Below are 22,367 nucleotides of genomic sequence, written 5' to 3'. Positions count from 1 at the left end.
CACTTGGGTGATTTCTGAAATAAACAATTTTAATTAAAATATCAATTTTTGGATTAGATTTCATCTGTTTTTATGTGAAAAATAAATATGTATTAAATATTAATGTTTGTATTTAATATTTTGTGCTATTTTGCTTATTTTTAATATGCGTTTGAATGTTTAGGCGAGTTTAGACAAAATAGCTGCACATTTTTAGTAAAAGTAATGCATATATAATTGTGTTGTATATATTACCCTTCCTACTCATTGCTCTACAATTTTTAAAAATGATGAAAAAATGTAAAACTGAAAAAAATAATAGTTATTTATTGTACAAGACGATAAAATTGTACTTTCTCTTCGAGAGCGTTTTTTAGCGTCGAGACGTCAGTCGAGACGCTAATTATGCTCAAGAAGATAATGCGATTTTATTGTCGTGTGCGATACAACATTTTTTTCTATAGCAAGAGTTCAAGTTCAGGTGAAAAATAGAATTTCAAAGAAAATTGTAATTTTTAGCACAAACATCGCAATTGTGTTGCTCCGTTGCTAGGGATATGAATTACTCTGTCAACAAATGTCAAACAAAAGTTACGTTTTGGTTTTTGCGGAGAATATTGTTGCGTTTTGTGTACAAAGTGAATAAATACGAAATGGACGGAAAAGAATTGACACAAGAAAAGGAAAACCTGCCATTACATGTAGAAAATGCAGCGTTGGAAGCAGAAAGTTTATTGTTGCCACAAAAATCTAGGATGATGTATGAGAAAGAATACCAGTCTTTTAAAAAGTGGAAAAGCATTAAGAATATTAATGGTTTGAGCGAAAAAATACTTCTGGCGTATTTTTCTGAAAAGTCGAAGAAAGCGATGCCATCGTCATTATGGTCGTATTATTCGATGCTGAAGCGTACGTTGTTGGTGAATGAAAATTATGACATTTCTAAATTCAGCAAGTTAACCACCTTACTAAAAAACCTGAGTGGAGGATACAAAGCTAAAAAATAAAATAAAATAAAAAATAAAAAAAAAGTTAAAACATTTTATCTACTGTTGCTGTTAAAGTGTTACTTTATCTACCCCTTGCGGTTAAAGTGATACTTTATCTACTCAAAACAGTTGTTATAGCAACACTTTAACATTAGCTATGTAAAAAAATAAAGTGTTTGTGTATATTTAAGAATAGCCAAGTAATGAATTTTTATGTTTACGTATACCAAAAATATTCAACTTTGTCACATCGTCTGCATTTTAACATATGCACAGGTATCTATAACACGCTACGTCATAATGTTTTTCGATCAAATAATATCTACAAGTGCTATTGCGAATCTGTAATTATTTACAAATTCAAGGCAAATGTTGACATAATTGTCGGAGGTGAACATGATTTTACATTGATCGAGGCATTTAACAATAAATGTAAACCTTTGATAGTTACATTTTAACAACATAAAAGATAACCAAACTTGTTCAATATTTTAGTTCCTAGTGTGACCATCTACACTATTGTAAGTATATTTTTAAATATTTTAGTGTTTGGTAGTTTTATAGTTTTATAAGTAAGTTTTTAGTATTCATGATGTATTTTTGAGTATGGAATTATTACTTTTTATATGATAAACATTATTTTAAATATATTTTCTTTTGCATCTTTATAATAATTTTATATTTTTACTGGAAACAAGGTAACTGTGCTTTTCACCGACCACTTAAGGATTTGTTTAGAAGCAGATTCAATAAAAACAAGAATATAATTTTTTTCTCTTTGCATGAATTTTAAAGATAACTTTTACTCTGTTCGATGCAGCAAGGAATATAGAAACATAATATTATCACAGTTTGATTCTTTATAAACGTTTTAATAATTATGTATAATATTCATTAAAATCCTTAAATCTTTAAATAATAGCCGTCGAGAATTTAAACCAAGATTAAAAAATTGTAAAGACAGTAACGGTGAAATTCTACATGATAAAATTTCAGTTCTTAACAGATGGACACAGCATTTCAGCGAACATCTAAATATAAACGATATTGAAGAAGGTTATATATTTACAATTAACAAAATCTACAACATCAGCTACATAGTGAAGACCCAACAAGAGAAGAAGTGTCTAATGCCATTCTAAAACTCAAAGACTGGATAAAGCCCCAGAAATCGATGAAATCTGTTGGAAAATGTATAACAAAGATGGTGATCAACTTTTTGCAGCAATCCAAAAATTAATAGTACTTATATGGCAAAACGAATTGGTACCAGAAGAGTGGCTAAAGGGAATATGTCCGTTGCATAAAAAGGGTGATCAACTGGGGTGTAAGAACTATAGAGGCACTACACTGTTCTTCGGCAATGTATTGTTTGGAAGACTTAAACATTTTACAAGGGATATTGTTGGTCATTATCAATGCGGATTTACTGCTGGAAAGTCAACTACACATCAAGTTCAACCACATAGGCAGATTCTAAAAAAGTCACTAGAAAATAACATAGATACACACCATCTCTTCGTCGATTTCAAAGCAGCCTATGACAGTGTGAAAAGAACTGTATTATATAATGCAATGATGGACTTTGGGATCCCACCTAAGTTAGTTAAGTTGACCAAACTAACAATGCAAATCGTAAGCTCATTCTTTAAAATTGAAGAAGAAAATTCTACGTTTTTTGACCTTAATAATAAATAGGCTTTTATTAGCTAACTCTATAAAATGAACATAGAAAGTTTATAATAAGACTCTCTCGTTATTGTCGTTAAAACGACATAATAGCGCATGGCCGTGTGCAATTTATATCCCGTGCAATATCTATATGTTGACGGATTCATAATCATAATCTTTCTTAAATTGTTGTAACAACCTGTACATTTTCTTTTTGTTTAAGTCAGGTCCAGACTCAGTTAAGGTAGGTACTCGTTTTGAAGTGCGTAATCTAGGAATTTCCAAGTCCCCTTCTGTAAAGTATCTACAAATACTTACAGAAATCTAGTATTGATAATTTTTGGTTTGTAAAAAGTGTATAATATATATCAAGGATTGGTTTAAGTATAACCAAACAATATTTCTGTTACGACAATACTGTACAATTTACACCCTCTTGGAGTAAAGAGAGATTTGGAGGTACGCAAGAAAAAGTCCTTGTTTAAAAATAAATAGAAAATGTAGTAGATAACTTGAATGTTTTATTACTTTCATTTGTTTTTTTGCTGAGTATTAACTTTTATTTTTTTTAGATCATGAAAACTGATTATTTTCAAGATTTGACTGAACAAACCGAAATAGGAGTTTGGAATGTATTTGGAACAACTCCTAGTGAAATAAAAAAGAACATAGAAGCTATAAAAGAATGGCTTAAAACACAGCCACATTTACCTGGACAATTAGGTAAGAATCAAACATTTTTTGTTTGTAAAAGTTCTGTATAGTATTATTAGTGCTTATCTCTATTCTAAGTAGATCGCTGCCTCTGTTAGTTGCTGGTGAATTGGGTAGCTCTGTAACTATCATTGCTGGTCCCAATCCCGGACAAAGAAGGAGGGTTTGCGTCAGGAAGGGCATCTTGCAGTAAAAACCTTGCTAAAACTATGGAAAGAAGGAATATAGAAAGCAGTTTACAGGCTAGGGCGTTTCCCGTAAGCAACACGTAGTTGCAAATTCTCCTAAACCATGCAAAAAGTAAGCTAGGGCTAACTCTTAGACAAAAGGGGCCAAAGAAGCTAGTCCTGAGAGTTGCAACTCTCAATGTCAAGGGTAATAAGTCGAGAGATCTTGGAGATGGATACAAGTTAATTTATAGTAGTTCAAGTAGTCACGGCAGAAGTTGAGTAGGTATTATTTTGATCAACGAGTGAAAGCAACATTTTGTAAGGGTAATCAAAAGAAATGATAGAATAAGTGTCCCACTAAATACAGGAAATACCAACGTGGACATCATATGAGCCTAGAATCTACAAGTAGGGTGTAAAGAACAGGAAAATGAAGAATTTTGAAAGGCCTTTGATTTCGAGATGCTTGAGATTCCTGTAGACAAAAAGTGTTTTATTGGAAGTAATTTCAATGGATATATTGGTAGAGAAAGAGCGGGAATAGAAAGAGTTCATGAAGGTTTCGGGATAGGATGGGGATAAAAAAAAGAGGCTAAAAAGAGGTATACTAGAGGTACTAGAGGTATACATACAAGGTAGCAAAAACAAAGCGTACTGTAGCCACTGCTAGGGAAAGATCGTCTGCACAGCTTTATGATGAGTTCAAAACACCCAAGGGATGAAAAGGTTATACTGCAATGCTAAAGCAACTGACAAGTTATCAAAGGCCTTAACCTACGTGCGGCAGACGTAGACGAAAAATGGTATAAGTACTTAAGAAAGTTGATTAATGAAGAATTTCAGAGGAAAGACAGAGGATACGGGATCCCAAATAAAAATTTAATATCGGGAATAGGGAGAGATGAAAATGTCAAGGCGTTAAATAGGATGACGAATGATAAGGCAGTAGGACCTGATGAAATATCTCTGGAGGTTTGGAATTCTGTAAGAAAGGAAGGAGTTGATATTTTGTGGAAAATGCTGAATAGGAAATATGACGAAGAAAGGATGCATGTAGAGAGTGTGATGGTATTATTGAACTACAGAGGGATAAAGTTAATGTCACACATAATGAAAATTTGGGAGAGAATGTAGAGTGAAGGTTAAGTAGAGGGACATCGATGGGAGAACAGTTTGCGTTTATGCCAGGAAGGCAGCCAACGGATGCCTACTTTACATTGATACAGTTAATAGAGAAATAGAGCGAGAAGAAAAGAGAGCTTTATTTGATATGTAGACACATTTTTGAAGATATGGAGATGTATGAGAGATAAATGGTTTCCTGAGCTATACGTAAGGCTCGTGAAAGATATGTATGAGGGAGCGTACACCAAACTAAGGACTGCTGTCGAATTGATCGAAAGTTTTCCAGTGCTTACCTGTTTTATTTTGTTGGGGATATACTGACAGAGACAGTAAGGAAGGTAGCTCCTTCGTCAATGCTCTTTGCTAATGATATCGTGTTAGTAGAAGAAAGCAAAGAAATTTTGGAGAAAAAGTTGGAGTGTTGGAGAAGGGCTATTGAAGAAGGGCTTAAGGTTAGCAAGTCGAAAACGAAGTATATGTGGTTGAGAGAAGAAGAATGGTTGAAGACATAAAATTGTTTAGGGAAAAAATAGGACAAGTAGGAGAATTTAAATACATTGGCTCTTACATAAAGTAAAATGGGAGACTAGATCGAGAAATTGCTCACAGGATACAGGCTGGTCGGTTTAACTTAAAGTGAATGAGCGGGGTACTTTGTTATCGAAAAATCGGGTAAGGTCTAAAAGAAAAGATATATAAGAGTGTGGTGAGACCTGCATTGGTGTACAGCGGTAAAGTTTGGACTCTACAGAAGATTCAGGAAAAAAAGAAGGAGGTAGCTGAAATGAAAATGTTACGGTGGATGTTGGGTAACACTAAAAGGGACAGGATCAAAAACGACTTGATTAGGGCAACAGCTAGGGTGACTACAGTCTCAAAAAAAAGAACAAAGACTGCAATGGTTTGATTATGTCAGATGTAGAGATAAAAACTATGTGGGACGAAGGATAGGGCTGTTAGAAGTTGATGGAAGGAGAGATAGAGGAAAACAAAGAAAAAGATAGAAGGACTTGAGAAAGAAAGGCTTACGTGAAGAAGACCCGATAGACAGAAACAAGTGGCGACGAAGATTAAGGAACAGTAATTTCTGAAAAGGGAATAGCTAAGGAAGAAGAATTTATATTCTAAGTAGGAATCGATACGTACAAATGGCTAAGTAAACTATATAAAAAGCTGTATCAACTAACGTGATATAGTAAAAAAGAAGAAACTAAATAAAAACAATGTTTCTTTAACAAAAAAATAATAAAACATTATTAACAGAAAAAATTAAAATATTATTGAGAAAAAAAATATCTGAGAAAAAAGGGCGGATAAAAAAGTTATAGAAACAATAACATCGAGAAAATCTGGTAAAAAATTAGAAATAATATAAACAACGCAGCAATACAAACATTTAGAAAGAGCAAAGTAACGAAAAGTAACATATTAAAAAAGAAAATCCCATAGTTTAGAAAAGAAAATACTTAAGTAAAAAAAAATAACATGTAAATACTGGGAGAGCTTCTCAAAACAGATGGAATACGACTACAGAACACAAAGAGAAATATGGAGACTGATCAGAAGACAAAGAAATGAGATTAACGAACTAATAATGAGACATATTCAAAAAGGAAGATAAGCAGACTGCCTACGATTTCTATTTGCTGAAGTTGACGATAATAAACCATCAGAGTAAACTAAATGTAAGAACAAATACTTACCATGTCTGGATAGTATTATGAGGTTTCTTTCGTAATTTTTTCCTCATGATTTACTATGAATTCACCAACAAAAGAATTTTACTGTTATCGTAGCATGTGTTTTTCTTTGTAAATACGAATCACATGCTACGATTTTTTCGACGAATATTCTCAAGTTAAAGTTGATTTCATGTAATCAAATGAACTATCTTCCAATAAACTTGCCCCAGGAACGCAACTCAGCAATATTGACAATATCACGGCAATTAAAATGTATAATATATGCTTCAATTGTCAATATAAATAAGTCATATTTTAAATTGATAGAAAAACTTTTCACCAAGTAACAAAAAACAAAATTTGTTTAATTTATTAATGATTTGTATTTCGAGAACGATTTTTGAAGTGGAAATTGAAACGTCAATAAACCTATTTTAATCTTAAATTGTTTCTTATTATCAATAAAAATAGTAACTGCATTAAGATGCCTCAAAAAAATAGTTTTAGAACAATACATTACCTAGGAATTGGCACTGATCATAGCTTTGGAAATATTTTTCCATTTGTACCTCTTTTCTGTTTTGGCATAAAAGTTTTGGTCTGAATCACTGTTCAATTTAAATTCTAGTAATTCTTGTTCAAATCATATTTTAAAGAACTACGTGCTAGTACAAAATTAATGAATATAAACTTGTATCGTATCTAGTAAGAAGATTCAATGGTTTCAGTAGCTACTACTTATATTTTAATGGTCACTCTGTTGCATATAGAATAACAGTCAAGTTATTCATACGCTGAGTAACACGATTTCCGTCTCCAATTTGCCACTGCAGAGAGATAATTAGCTGATATATCATTTTTTTACGAAAGGGTTAATCCATTCAATAGACACAATTTTTTTTATGACAAAAACTTGAATTAATATTTAGAGAAAATTACACTTTCAAGGATATCAAGAGCAGGTTTATACTAAAAACCTGACTGTCAACGAAGTAATCGTGGACTCAGAAATGGTAAAAATACACATAACATTTGAAAACCCAAAAGCTCCATCCTAAATTAAGAAAGCATGGTCGACTAAGAATAAGAATTATTTTTATAGAGGTTTAAATCTTTGTATATATGCAACTATAAAGAAGTTAGCGGCTCTAGAAATGTGGCTGTATCGACGCATACTGAAAATACCTTGGACAGACAGAGTGACCAACACAGAGGTATTAAGACGAATGGGTAAAGAGGTGAAATTGTTAACAACTGATAAAAGAAGGAAAGCGTCATACATTGGCCATGTGTTCCGTAATGATAAGTACAGTCTGCTACAGCTTATCGTGGAAGGCAAAATTGAAGGTAAAAGAGGTTTGAGCAGAACGAAGAAATCCTGGCTGAGAAACTTGAAAGAATGGTTTCAAATACCAGAAGCTGTGAACATAATACATGCGGCACAAAACAGAGAAACCTATCGTTTGATGGTCGCCAACCTTTGGTAGAAGGCGGCACATAAAGAAGAAATCTTTATATGTAGGTATATTTAAAAAACCATTAAAAGGGCTACATAAAAAAAACAAACGTTTTTGGAATAATGATTCCATCATCAGGTTAAAAGCAGGTTAACATGCCTGAGCCACCAAAATATTAGGGTAAAACCCTTTACAAAAATTGAAGTTACCAAAAAATGTACATGTTGTTGTTAAAAATGAATGATGTTTATTATTTTATTAGATTTAACTTCAGGCAACATATAACCATGCCTCACGTGAGTACCAGCGTCCGGAGGGTAAACCTCTTCAAACGGACTTCGGCTGGTAACAGTTACCATGTACATTTTTTGGTAACTTCAATTTTTGTAAAGGGTTTTACCCTAATATTTTGGTGGCTCAGGCATGTTAACCTGCTTTTAACCTGATGATGGAATTATTATTCCGAAAACGTTTGTTTTTTTATGTAGCCCTTTTAAGGGTTTTTTAAATATACCTACATACAAAGATTAAAACCTCTTTTTGTGATACATGGTATACAGCCAGCTGCAGGAATTTATTTTCCTTGTGGATTTTTTAATTATTTTTATCTTATTTACGTCCCTAGTTATATACGATTATGTCAATATATTGTTTGAATAACAGCAACTTACCTCTCTTAAGACAAGAATAATACTCGACGCTCACTATATAAGTAATGGAAACATTTATTTTATATGAATTATCATGTATTATTGTATAACAGGATTGGAAATTGAGTGATGTGTGGACAGAATAAATATTTATTGTACCGGTAGGGTTTTTTTATTGATGTTTTGTTGAATTACCAACAAAAGAGTTTTCCTGTCATGATTGGATATAATAGAATTGTATTAATAACCACCAGTCAGATGTTATCATTACTTGCAGTACAATGAGTTACATTTAAATAAAATGTTATAGGTACATTAAAATTCAAAATTATTCATACATTTAGTTGTAACTACACTCATCTACACTCAAAACGGAGTACTTGCATTTTTAAAATAAAAACTTAAAATTTTAATTCTCTTTAAACTTTTATTATTATATTAATGTAAACACAAACGAAATAAACTGTTTTAAGTAATTTGTAATAAAGTGAGTAAACTGTAAAGTCGAATTAAGTGTCATACAGAATTTGAAGTTGAATTGCATTGTTAATCTCAAGAATAATGGTTGTAAATCACGAAACAGCGGCTTATATTGATGCGTTGCTTCAAGACGGAAGAAATGAGCGATATGTTGCTCAAAAGTATCAAATATCCAATAGTACTGCCCACCGTATTTGTACACGTTTCTTGGCAACCAGAGCTTACACTAGACCTTGGACCTGGAACCGGTCCCCAACGAAGAACTAGTGCACGTGATCATCGCTTCATTCTCTTACAAAGTCTACGAGATCGTCGTGTCACCGCTGTACAAATTCAAAATCAAATTTGGTACTTCCGGAATACTAACGTAAGTAAACGAACAATTAGACGAAGGCTTGGAGAAGCAAATTTAACAGTCGCACACCTGCAACAGGCCTACAAATTTTCAGGCGCCATCTAGTTACGCGGCTTCAGTTTGCCAGAAACTATGCTCATTTTACTGTAAATAATTGGAAACACGTTTTATTTATCTATGAGTCCAGGTTTAACTTGCGGTATTCATATGACCGTGAGAGAGTATGGCGAAGACCACATAAGCGTTTTGCAGAATGTACCTTCAGTCCTAGGATAGGCTATTAAGGGGGCCTCAATTATGGTGTGGGCTGGAATTTCTCTAGAGGTACGTACAGAATTGTACATCGTTTCGAGAGGCTCGCTAACAGCTGCTAGGTATTCTCGTAGGGCCGTAGCGTCCTGTAGGTTCTCTGGGGTCTCTTGACGCTCTACAACCGCCGCTCTTGAGGAGGATTTTAAATTCTTTGGTTCCATCCTCGTGCTCGTGTAGTTAAACCTGAATTCGGGCCTCTAGCACTCTAGGGGACACCAGCAATCGGAATACTTTAACCGTTCGAGCTTTCTTACAATGACTTTTCTTACAATGACTTAAATGTTTATGTTAGTATTCTGTTGCGTGGTATATGCCTCGAGTTCCACAGAGATGCCATCCTTCTCCTCGAGAGAGACACAAGAATGCCGGCAGTGTCGACTTTTCCTACTGCCCGTCGCTTCGTGTCACTACCTTTCATAAACAGTATTTTTCGATCCTGTAAGGACGGTTACTATTTGCATAGGGTTTCTGGTGAAGAAGCGTTATCGTAGCTCGACCACTGCTCAGAAAAGCAATTATAAGCCCACTTGGGACCTTTATTCACTCTTTACCACTACAGGTCCCAAAGAACGCTTTGGTCAGTTCGACACAGTTTAAAATAGTTCTAAGACCACTGTCTTTTCTATTTCAAAAGGCCGTGTCTTACTGGCAGGAAGCGTTCGTAGTCAACACGCCGGTTATTGTGCTTCGAAAGTTTATCTTCTAAAATGGATGAAGCCTTTTTTTATTCGACGTCTTCGACGATATTGGGTTACTGGATTAATAATAAAACTCAAAGTAGTGTGGTAGCGACACCAGACCAACAAGATCTAGCGGAGCTAGTAGTATATGACGACTAGATCCCGATCGAAAGATGTGCTGGTCTTTTATGCACTTAATGTTTGAGAATTCGCAGCAATCTTTCGCCGGGAGGCCAATGATAAAGCAGTTAATAACGAGCTTTGTGATTTTACCGGTTAAAGTGAAATCTGTGTCGTGATTGGTCACTTTGGCGACAGTATATTGATGAAATTTTCAAAGATTTTGTTGTGCCTTATGCTGGTTTTGTTGAAAATGACTTTGTGCTGATGCATGATAATGCCGAAACGCACAGTGAGAGAATCACTCAACAGTTTTTATATGAAGAAAACATTCCTGTAATATATAGGCCAGCATCTAGTCTAGACACAAACCTAATTGAACATGTTTGGGACATGCTTGGGCGAAGGATACGAAGTTGTGTTCGTGCCCCTTTTAACTTTGAATCAGTTACAAGAAGTCGTTTTAGAGGAATGGGAACTTGATTTTAGGCATGCCAAGGAGGATTCAGGCAATAATTCGAGCCTGTGGAGGAAACATTCATGATTAAAATCAGTTTGTCCGGACACATGATTTAAGTTTACACTAATTATTGAGCGTCATTTTGTTACAACATTTGCTTACGTTTTTTCCTTAATTTTTAAATTATTATCTACTAAAACAGTTCTTTGTTCAAAATTTAAATTTTTATTAGAAATTACTTAAAACAGTTTGTTTCGTTTGTGTTCACGTTATTATAATAATAAAAGTTTTAAGAGAAATAAAATTTTAATTTTTTAAGTTTTTATTTTAAAAATGCAAGTGTTCTGTTTTTCGTGCCAGTGGGTGTATAATTTTATATTTTATCAAAAATATTTAAATATGTTCTTCCTACTTCAACACCCTGCATGACGTAACTCATTTTAGCTGCTGTTAATAAATGAAATAATATTTTAAATATTTTTTATATTTGCAGCTGATGAACAAATCAGGGCGTTTCTTATGATGGGCCGTGGTAGTGTTGAAAATGCAAAACCCAAAATTGATATGTACTTCACGATGAGGTCTTTGTTTCATGATATTTTTCACGAGTCGCATCCTTTATCAAAACGGATGCAAAAAGTTAAAGATTACATGTAAGTAAATAAGAAATATTTCTAATTAAAAAGAATTTCCACAATAAATATTTTATCACTACTTACCGAAATTTACTAAGAAGAATATCAAATAGTTACTACTACTACTAATAATAATTTATCAGTCCAAACTAACAATTTATTCATGACACGCGCTCTTTTGGAAAGCACCGGGTGAGAACAACTGAAGATTTAATTACTTACTTTCTTCGACGTAAATATCGAAACTGTCATAAAAATATGTGAATAATTAAGGATAATCCTAAATAAGCAATCCTAGGATTGCAAATAATTATCTCTGCTAAAAATCCTTTTATATGATATTTTGAAAAAACCCTGTTGAAATGACCGAGACGCGTGCACTCCCGGGTTAATAGTCAATTGTTTAGATTTGTCTGACTCTAAGAAAACTCTATTCGTCTTATGTGAAAAATGTATTCAAAATAAACCGTTAACATTATATTGACAGCTAAAACTTTTAATAAATGAATTATGCCCAAATACCTAATGTGTTCAAGACACTCATTTTAAATCAGCCAATATCAGTCTTCGAAATTATCAATGTTTTCTAAAAAATAGAATAGCACAGCAGGCCAGTGACGAAGTAGCTCTTATTGTAAGTAAAGACCTAGAAGCTAAGTCAATTGCATTAAGTATCAATCTCGAAGCTGTAGTAGTGAGTATAACATACCGAGAACATATGCAACATTTATTTATCACATCCTGACGAGCTAGGCTTACAAGAAATAAATAACCTTCTTGATTAAATTTAACACCCAAAAATAATTTTAGGGTATATGAACTGTCACCATCCTGCATAAGACCTTAAAACCTAAACCACTAAACTAACATTAAACCACTAAAACAGACAAGTACAGTAATCTAATGAAACATCTTATTGACTATTCTGATCTACTATTAGTTAATAAAGGGGAACCTACCAGATTTAACTCCTATAACGACTGTTTTTATGCTATAGATTCATTACTATGTAGTCAATCCTTATCAACGTTTCTCACGTGGAATACTTTAAAATCATTAAATGACAGTAATCACATTCCTGTCTGCATATCATCAAATGAAATTCAATCTCCTAACTTTCCAATTTATAAATCCTGGAAATTAAGGACTGCAAATTGATCGTCTTATCAAGTCGACATTCAAAATTAAAATAATCATCCAAGTTATGATATGAACTCTAATATTAAGTCCTTAAACAACATTAATATAGAAACAGCAAAATATTGGTAAAACAAAGACCTCCAGTACCTTGGTGAAACAATGAAGTACCACATATACTCTGTCTTCTAGCAATCATGCTTTTAATAGACCTAAAAAACCAATGCTTATGAAAATTTACTTTATTTCTTTTTATTTTAAAAATCTGGACAGAGTACGTATTAATAATTATTTTTTTTAACGCCCTCCGAGGTTATTCCTCCCTCCGAAAGTATACCCTCTGACATATAAACACCTTAACACACAATAATAAATTAATTACTTGCAAAAATACAATCCCAGAAGCTTTAGCTGTCATCTATCAACAAAATTCTAGCAACAAATGTATTTCTTACGAATCCCTAACATAGAAGAAAAACATAGAAGCTTTTACAACTACCATTAAAAACTCTGATAACCCCTTAAATGATACTATAACTCTCTTTCTCTCAAATCTTAAAAACCAATCTGCAGCACTAGATGATTTTCTACTAGTCTTCAGAAAAAAACTTACCATTCGGTGCCAAATTAATTCTGTTAGATTGATGTAATACCTGTTTCCTAAAGCATGAACATCCAGACCTCTGGATCAAGTAATATAGGTATCATTCCCATTATTAAGCCTAATCAACCAAAAGAAAACTCTACCTCTAGGGACGTATTTCTCTTACAAGTTGCATGTGCCAGATCCTAAAAAAAATTAAACCTTCGCCTTATATGGTACTTAAAAAATAATAATTTCCTTACTTCCATCCAAAGTTGTTTTCGAAGACGTAGATCCATATTAGACAATCAGGTTGCACTACAGACTTCAATTCAAAATAACCAAAAACTAATAGCAATATTTTTCTATAAAACCCAAGTCTACGATAAAGCATGTAGGCACTATATTCTATAAAGATTATGGCGATTGGAAAAATTATGGCATTTAAAGTTACATACTCGGTCAATTAAAGTTAGAATAAATGGTGTTATAAGCTCATCCAAGATATTAGACAATGAAATCCCCCAAGGTTCGATTCTTAGTCCAACTTTATTCTTAGTTGCTTCCATTAGTATTATGGATGTAATTACAACACCTATTAAAACTAGTATTTATGCAGGTGACATTGTTATTTATACTTAATCAAATAATATAATGACAGCAACAAAAATTATACAAGGTTTCCTAAACAGGAAACAGGAATTTTTCTTTTCTACTGAAAAAACACGAAACATTATCAATGTTTTCTAAAAAACAGAATAGCACAGCAGGCCAGTGACGAAGTAGATATTATTGTAAGTAAAGACCTAGAAGCTAAGCCAATTGCATTAAGTACCAATCTCGAAGCTGTAGTAGTGAGTATAACATACCGAAAACATATGCAACATTTATTTACCACATCCTGACGAGCTAGGCTTACAAGAAATAAATAACTTTCTTGATTAAATTTAACACCCAAAAATAATTTTAGGGTATATGAAGTGTCACTATCCTGCATGGGAAACCACTAAAACAGACAAGTACGGTAATCTAATGAAACATCTTATTGACTATTCTGATCTACTATTAGTTAATAAAGGGGAACCTACCAGATGTAACTCCTATAACGGCTGTTTTTATGCTATAGATTCATTACTATGTAATCAATCCTTATCAACGTTTCTCACGTGGAATACTTTAAAATCATTAAATGACAGTAATCACTTTCCTATCTGCATATCATGAAATGAAATTCAATCTCCTAAATTTCCAATTTATCAATCCTGGAAATTAAGGACTGCAAATTGATCGTCTTATCAAGTCGACCTTCAAAATAAAAACAATCATATAGGTAATAATATTAACTCTAATATTAAGTTAAGTTTATTATAGAAACAGCTCTATAAAATATAGGTAAAACGAAGCTCTGCAAAAAACCTCCAGTACCTTGGTGAAACAATTTAGAACCACATATGCTCTGTCTTCTAGCAATCATACTTTTAATAGACCTAAAAAAACCAACGCTTGTAAAAATTTACTTTATATCTTTTTATTTTAAGAAACTGGAGAGAGTAAGTATCAATAATTATTTCTTTTAACACCCTCCAAGGTTATTCCTCCATCCGAAAGTATACCCTCTGACATATAAACACCTTAACACACTAACACACAATAATAAATTAATTACTTTCAAAAATACAATCGCAGAAGCTTTAGCTGTCATCTATTAACAAAATTCTAGCAACAAATGTATTTCTTACGAATCCCTCACATAGAATAAAAACATAGAAGCTTTTACAACCACCATTAAAAACTCTGATAACCCCTTAAATGCTACTATAACTCTCTCTCTCTCTCTCTCTCTCTCTCTCTCTCTCTCTCTCTCTCTCTCTCTCTCTCAAATCTAAAAAACATATCTGCAGGACGAGATGATTTTCTACCAGTCTTCAGAAAAAAACTTACCATTCGGTGCCAAATTAATTCTGTTAGATTGATATAATACCTGTTTCCTAAAGCATGAACATACAGACCTCTGGTATCAAGTAATATAGGTATCATTCCCATTTTTAAGTCTAAACAACCAAAAGAAAACTCTACCTCTAGGAACGTATCTCTCTTACATGTTGCATGTGCCAGATCCTAAAAAAAATTAAACCTTCGCCTTATAAGGTACTTAAAAAATAATAATTTCCTTACTTCCATCCAAAGTTGTTTTCGAAGAGGTAGATCCATATTAGACAATCACGTTGCACTACAGACTTTAATTAATAAAGCTTTTGCAAATAACCAAAAACTAAAAGAAATATTTTTCTATAAAAGCCAAGTCTACGATAAAGCATGTAGGCACTATATTCTATAAACATTATGGCGATTGGAAAAATTGGTTATGGTAGACTATACAGGCTATGGTGGAATTTCAAATGCCGCTTCATCTTGTTTAACTAACGGAACTTACACTCACAGGCGTAGAGAGTGCAGTTAGAATCCAAAACGACTTTTCCAGACCCTTCCATTGTAAAAATAGACTGAGACAGATATGCATTGTACTAGATCAGGCAACCAGATACCTAGACTTATGATTGATGATCTGGAACTGGAAGGTGTGGACACCTTCGTCTACCTGGGCTCGCTGCTGACCAAAGACAACAATGTCAGCGAAGAAATTAAAAGAAGAATAGTGCTTGCCAATAAGTGCTATTATGGCTTGAAAAAACATATGGCCCCAAAACTACCCAGAAAAATTAAAGTTACTATATATAAAACACTAATAAGGCCAGTCTTAACATACGGGTCTGAAACGTGGTCACTTACACAGAACGACCAAGAATTGCTTAAATGTTTCTAGAGAAAAATTCTAAGGAAAATATATGGAGGAATCCAAGAACTGGGTTTGTGGCATAGGCGCTACAACTTTGAGTTATGTAGAAGTTTTGGGGAACCTGACGTTGTAAAATGTATTAAATTAGCACGCCTTCGATGGATAGGACATGTAATTAGGCGAGATGAAGATGCAACGATCAGAAAAATTTTCGACCAAAGAGGACCAGTGGGAAGACGAGCCAGAGGAAGACCAAAACTTAGGTATCAAGATAACATAGAGGATGATCTAAAATCCATTGGAGTTAAAGCATGGAGAAGAGTTTAGATATTGGACAATGAAATCCCTCAAGGTTCGATTCTTAGCCCAACTTTATTCCTAGTTGCTTCCATTAGTATTATGGATGTAATTACAACACCTATTAAAACTAGTATTTATGCAGGTGCCATTGTTATTTATACTTAATCAAATAATATAATGACAGCAACAAAAATTATACAAGGTTTCCTAAACAGGCTTCAAATTGGATGATAAAACCGGAATTTTTCTTTTCTACTGAAAAAACACAAAACATTATTTTTAATAAAAATAAAACCCATTTCTTAACTTATCAAACAATCAATATTTTTCTTTAGAACAGTCAATAATAATAAACTTTCTAAATAGGTATAACTTTTGAGAGTATTTTAAATTGGAATTCGCATATAAATAAACTACAGCTTTTTTGCCAAAAGAGATTAAATATACTCATATAATTAAATTAAATGCTAAATATACTAAAAATAGTATCCAATAAAATTTGGAGTGCTGATCATAAAATATTAATTACTCTTTACAAATCGCTCATTAAATGCTGCATGCAAAACCACTTAAAAAAATTAAACAGTATTCGATCTACAACTTTGAGATTAGCACTGGGTGTTTTTAAAACTAATTCTGTTAGTATTATTTAAGACGACAGCAACTGTCTTTGAACTATATTGCAAACAAAACATCCCAAAAACAACATCCTGTATTCTTCCACATCTGCAACATTGGTCTTACTCCTAACAAAAGGACTAGAAACTCTCCTCATAAAAAGAATAAAGCTCACAATTATAGAAATCAACTCAATTATTATAATTTTAGACCACTATTTTATCTATTTGCAAATCTTTACTGATGCTTCTAAAACTCCCAATGGTCACGCTGCTGCCTACCACTTAAAAAAAAAATTCGATACCAACAAACTGCAGTAGGTATACTTACAGACGAATATTTTGGGAGCTTTAATCTTATTCGAAAAAAAAAGTAGAACAATGAAGTGCATTATAATAACAGACTCATTAAATGCGTTACTAGGACTGAAACAAATATATACCAACAATCCTATTTTGCAGACCATAACAAACGAAATAAAAACATTCCGATCATTAGGAAAGGAATCGGCTTTTATTTGGGTAACTTTACGTACAGGTATCTACGGAAATTAAAAAGCAGATCAACCGACAAACAAAACTCAAATAAGCTTAAATCACACTGCAAAGTGGAACACATATCCTTACACCAATCTCAAGAACCTGGTTAAAATCCTGTGCAGTAATACATGAAAAAATTATTGGGAAAAGTTAGATACACAATGTAATTTGCCGAATATTTAATGCTATGCTCAAAAATCCTTCAAACAGAAGAAACAAGATTATGATCCCAAAACAGTTTTTACTAAAAAAATCTCAACAATTTTAACCTATTAAAAAGACATTAAGTTATTCAATTCTATTTAACTTAATATTTCTTGTGTTTGGTATATCCACTAATAACACTGCGCGATTCATATCGTTTTGTGTTAAAAAAAAAAACATTATATTGATCATAAATCGTGTTTTACAAAATTTGTGCATGGGAAAGACTGTCATCAGCCGTATATGAAGGATGTATTAAACATTTATTTTTGTTTACGACATTTGGTTATATTTACTAATTTTGAACTTGTTTTAGTTATTTAATACCAGTTCCAAAGTTGCTCCCAGATTATACTCGACTTGTAATTGTGAAATTAAAAGAAGAGTTAAAAGATCCATATTCGTTCGATCCTGGAGCAGCATTTTGTCAGGTGATAAATATGGTCGACGTAAGATTTTTTGAAGATTTATGTGCAGGGCACACCGTAATCGTCGATCTAAAGCATTGCCAGCTAGCACATTGCAGCAAAGTTACACCGTCTATTATCAGAAGTTGCTATACAGTCTGTGAGGTAAGTCAATTTCTGGAGTTTTTATCTAGATTTTATAAGAAAAAATTAACATAAAAAATATATAGGTAGTACCTTATACTTGTCGCATTTTAAAAACATATTTTTTATTAATAATAATTTGTATTTTAGAAAGCTTTGACCACAAGTGTAAATGGAATTCATATTATCAACGCTCCCAGATTTTTTGATCAGGTTATCATTATGATAAAATCTATACTTTCTCCAAAACTGGCCAAAAAGGTAAGTCAATTTATGTTTTTTTTTATTTCAATACACGAAAAAACAAAAAAATGCAGGTAGTTGACAATACAAGATAATTTAATTTTGTTCGGATTCATAAATAAAAGCTGAATCAAATGCGAGCACTCCAATTACAATGGTTGTAACAGGCACTGATTTAAATCTTAAAATAATAAACAGACCAGTTCAAAATAAACTAGTGTTTTTGGTTTTTCATAATATTTTCTGATAATGATCAAATCTACTAAATAAAATCGTTTATTGTATTTTATTTATTGTACAAGAAAAACAAGTGTTAGATCGTCGTTGGAGGTTGTCTTAAAAACCGAGAGCTCTTATTTAATATTTTTTCCACGTATACTACAAAAATTTTTTTGGCATAAAAAACAACGTCTTTTCTCTACGAAAGAGTGAAAAAGATAGTGGTTTTCAAGGGTAAACTGTAAATGCATGTTGGAGTAAAAGGTTATTCCTAGCGTCGTTTAACAGTTTTACTAAGAGGCTTTAAATTTGCCGTTCACCTAATTCGCTATCATTCGGTATCGAAGAGAGTTATTCCGACTATTTCTTCCTTTTTATTACTTTATACCCTATTATTTTTTCTGCTGCTATTGAAATGTGACCTTTAATTTCTTTTCATGTTTCTTCTATATTGCTAGGATTTGAGACTTTTAAATTTGCTTCCCACTCTTTAGAATAATTTTTCTAATCTAATCTAATCTTTTTTACTGTAAGGCTGTGAAAGTTAAACAATGCACTTTGAAACAGTTAAAAGAATAGATGCCTTTGAAATGTATATATACGGGCTGATGCTGAGAATTCCATTGGTACAAAAAGTTTCCTTATACAGGGTTACATAAAAGTTACTGCTTTCTAAATCAAAGATTTTTTAATCTTTACAACTGCCATGTCAAGTAGAAACGCTTCTTCAGCTAGTCTGCGCTTCTTGTAATTGGCAGACTGATCCTGAACGTGAGTAGGCATTGCTAATTGTCGACAACCTTTCCTAATTTATTTTTGTATTTTTTTCAACGCCGTTTTTTCATGTTATTATGAGACTTGAGCATCACCTCTTTGGCTTAGTTTGTTGGAATTTTTTCAATGTTTATTGCTTCTTTGATTTCAAGTTTTAATTTAATTTCAATGTTAGCTAGCATTTGGTTTAGGTCTCTTGTATGTTCTGTATGTATTTGTCACATGCCTTACATGGAATCTCTTATAATCTTTGATTTTTTAACGATATTTTCGTTTTTGCTGATGGTAAAATACTTGAGATTTTATTGTCGGTATTAAATATAGTCTTTGTTGTATATTTTCTGTGCTGTAGTAATTATTCTATTTTCTCTGTTGTATCCTTTACATACGGTTGGATGGATTTTGCAAACGGATTTTCGTCTTCTGTTGAGTCCTCAATTCTTCTTTAAGTATTCTGGGTCTTTTAGATTGTGTATGTTAAGAAACCGTTTCTTTAACGCTGATTTCATATTACGATTTTTTTTTATTTTTATGTTCTTCGTCTGTCAGTCTTTCGGATTTTGTAATCAGGGTTTTTATGACTTAAGGTAATTATGCAGGATAGTGATATGAATCAGAGTATAAATATCTGTTGGTAGGTGTCAGTTTTTGGTAAACTTTACATCTTATGTGTCCGTCCTTCTGCTTTATTAATAAGTACTACTAGTGGTAGTTGTTAGTTTTCTTTCAGTTTCATACAAAACTAACTAAACGTTCATGTAATTTTTGGGTGGTAGTGCTAAATATTGTGAACTTTTTATATTACCTGTAGTAGTTAGTAAGATATAAAATTGCCGCTGGTACAACTTGAAGGCATACGTTTTATAAATTAATAACCTTAATACAAAAATTATATATTGAGTGTGACGTAAAGGGAGTTGTAATTAAGAAGATTATTCTTTGTTTTTATAGATACATCTGCACAAAGACTATGAATCTGTTCTTGATTCCATAGATAAAAATATATTACCAATGGATTATGGCGGTAATGAAAAATGCTTAGATGAATTAGAAGGTAGGTTTAAATAATACACATTATATAATTTAATATGTATTTTGTCATACTAACTCTATTTTTTTTATGTACAGCTGAAGCCATTTAATAGTTTACACCCTTACATATCTAGTAGCTGGCCAGCCATTCGCTTGATATCATCAGTCCATCTGGTTTGAGGTCTGAATCTACTGCTCTTGTTTGCTCTTGGTCACCATTCAGTAATTCGCTTCTTCGAGCGGTTCTCTTCAATCCCATGTGTCCTGACCAGTTCCATTTTAACATAGCAATCTTTTGGATTACACCTGTAACTTTTGTTCGTCTTCTTATTTTTTCATTAAACTTGAGATCGCTGAGCTTAATATTGCTCCGTTACATAGATCTCTGAGTCACTTGGAATTTGTGGACTATGTTGTTGTTAAAGCCTATTTTTCAGTTCCATATGTCAGTACCGGCAGCACATGCTGATCGAAAGTTTTTGCCTTTAAATTATTTGGTAAGTTTGATTTAAATACTGTTTGTAATCTTCCAAATACTGTCCATGCTAAGGAACATCTATTTAAGTCAGCTTTTAGTTTTAAGTCCTCTATTAAGGTTTTCTATATATTTAATTTGCTTCGGGAAGTATCTTAACAAAGTTTAAAATAGAGTCAAGTCAATCACAGTCAATCCAACGTCCGAACGTCACCATATCCTTATGTAGAATAACGGACCGCGGAAGAGACAGAAAACAAAGGAATGTTTTGTTATCTATTATTAAAACTTTTATTTATATTTTCTTTTACATCTGTATTTATTATCCTTTGTACCTACTTTCTATAAATAAAATGTTATATTATTTAATACGCTGAGCATTAGAATTTGTAGCTTTTTGATAATGAATTCAGTCAAAAAACCTTCTTAAAAAAATTTGGAAAATTTCATCTTTCATAATTCTCTCAACATATTCGTTATCCTAATAAATTGTCAAACTCCGCCTTCTTGTTATAATGAGGCTCTGATGTATTAAATATAAAAAAAAATTTAACTATATATATTTTTTGCAGACCTGTTTTCTAAAAGATATGAAATACACAAGGATTATTTCGATAGAAGAGAAACGCTAAGGGTGAATGAAGAAGTTAGACCAACGAAGAATGTAAACGACGAAATTCTTGGATTTTACGGAAATTTTAAGAAACTCGATGTTGACTAAATGTTACAATAAACGAAGTTTTAGAGTTTCTTTATTTCATTATATTAAATTAAATTTATATTGTCTATTCATATGTTGGTATGTAACGGCATAGTCAATCCCAAATAGAAACTACTAGAATACTACAAGTTTATAAATGTATATCTGTTATAATACTACTTCTGTACTTCTGTATGTGACATAATAAATCACCAAAGCTGCTCTGTAGTTTTTTTGTTTACTAAGTGCTTTTTTTTAAGTTTCTTTAGATGAAGACCAATAAATTATTCAAATGTTGAGTTTTGAAGAAGTTGTCGTCTTGATTAAAAAATATGAATCTCCAAGCTATAGTCCTTTTCCATCATATTGATAGCACATTATGTATGCAAATCCTCAACAGGTCAAAAAACCATAGGCGTCACCCTATACTTGTTTTGAAATAAATAAAAAAAATTAATATTTTAAGATGCCGTCAACAATTCATTATCTTTTAAAAAATCTTCTGTAAAATAAGTGTCCACTAATCTCACTATATACTATACTATACTTTTTTTGTGCGTAAAAAACGCCGGTATATATGCCACACGAGTATTGTTAATTATACACGGGTGATTAACGAGAGAATTCAATGTTTCACGAAATAAATTAATGTAAACAGTAATTTAAAGGTGATTATTGTTTTCTATACAAGTTATCGCCTGACACAAAAAGAATAC

General features: G+C 32.4%; 1 protein-coding gene across 2 annotated transcripts; it reads left to right on the top strand.

The window, feature by feature from the left end:
* The first annotated feature begins 1,342 nt into the window (after window positions 1-1,342).
* On the top strand, window positions 1,343-21,872 carry LOC140435527 (retinol-binding protein pinta-like). 2 transcript variants are annotated; one of them, XM_072524272.1, is made up of 7 exons: window positions 1,343-1,489; window positions 3,212-3,362; window positions 11,338-11,497; window positions 17,974-18,229; window positions 18,359-18,469; window positions 20,396-20,498; window positions 21,524-21,872. In XM_072524272.1, the coding sequence occupies exons 2-7, from the start codon at window positions 3,215-3,217 to the stop codon at window positions 21,670-21,672; spliced, it is 927 nt and encodes a 308-aa protein (XP_072380373.1). In that variant the 5' UTR covers window positions 1,343-1,489; window positions 3,212-3,214; the 3' UTR covers window positions 21,673-21,872. The 2 variants fall into 2 exon arrangements, with proteins under 2 accessions (XP_072380373.1, XP_072380372.1); XM_072524271.1 differs by lacking the exon at window positions 1,343-1,489 and adding an exon at window positions 2,866-2,883.
* Window positions 21,873-22,367: the final 495 nt, after the last annotated feature.

The sequence above is a fragment of the Diabrotica undecimpunctata genome, chromosome 3 (genome assembly GCF_040954645.1).
Source record: "Diabrotica undecimpunctata isolate CICGRU chromosome 3, icDiaUnde3, whole genome shotgun sequence".
Lineage (NCBI taxonomy): Eukaryota > Metazoa > Arthropoda > Insecta > Coleoptera > Chrysomelidae > Diabrotica > Diabrotica undecimpunctata.
This window is presented reverse-complemented; position numbering and strand designations above follow the sequence as displayed.

Bases quoted from the DNA above. Each gene is read 5' to 3' on its own strand.
- LOC140435527 (XM_072524272.1), top strand. From the start codon at position 3,215: ATGAAAACTGATTATTTTCAAGATTTGACTGAACAAACCGAAATAGGA. The intron at 3,363-11,337 runs GTAAGAATCAAA...TTATATTTGCAG, and splicing joins ACATTTACCTGGACAATTAG to CTGATGAACAAATCAGGGCG. The intron at 20,499-21,523 runs GTAGGTTTAAAT...TATTTTTTGCAG, and splicing joins ATGCTTAGATGAATTAGAAG to ACCTGTTTTCTAAAAGATAT.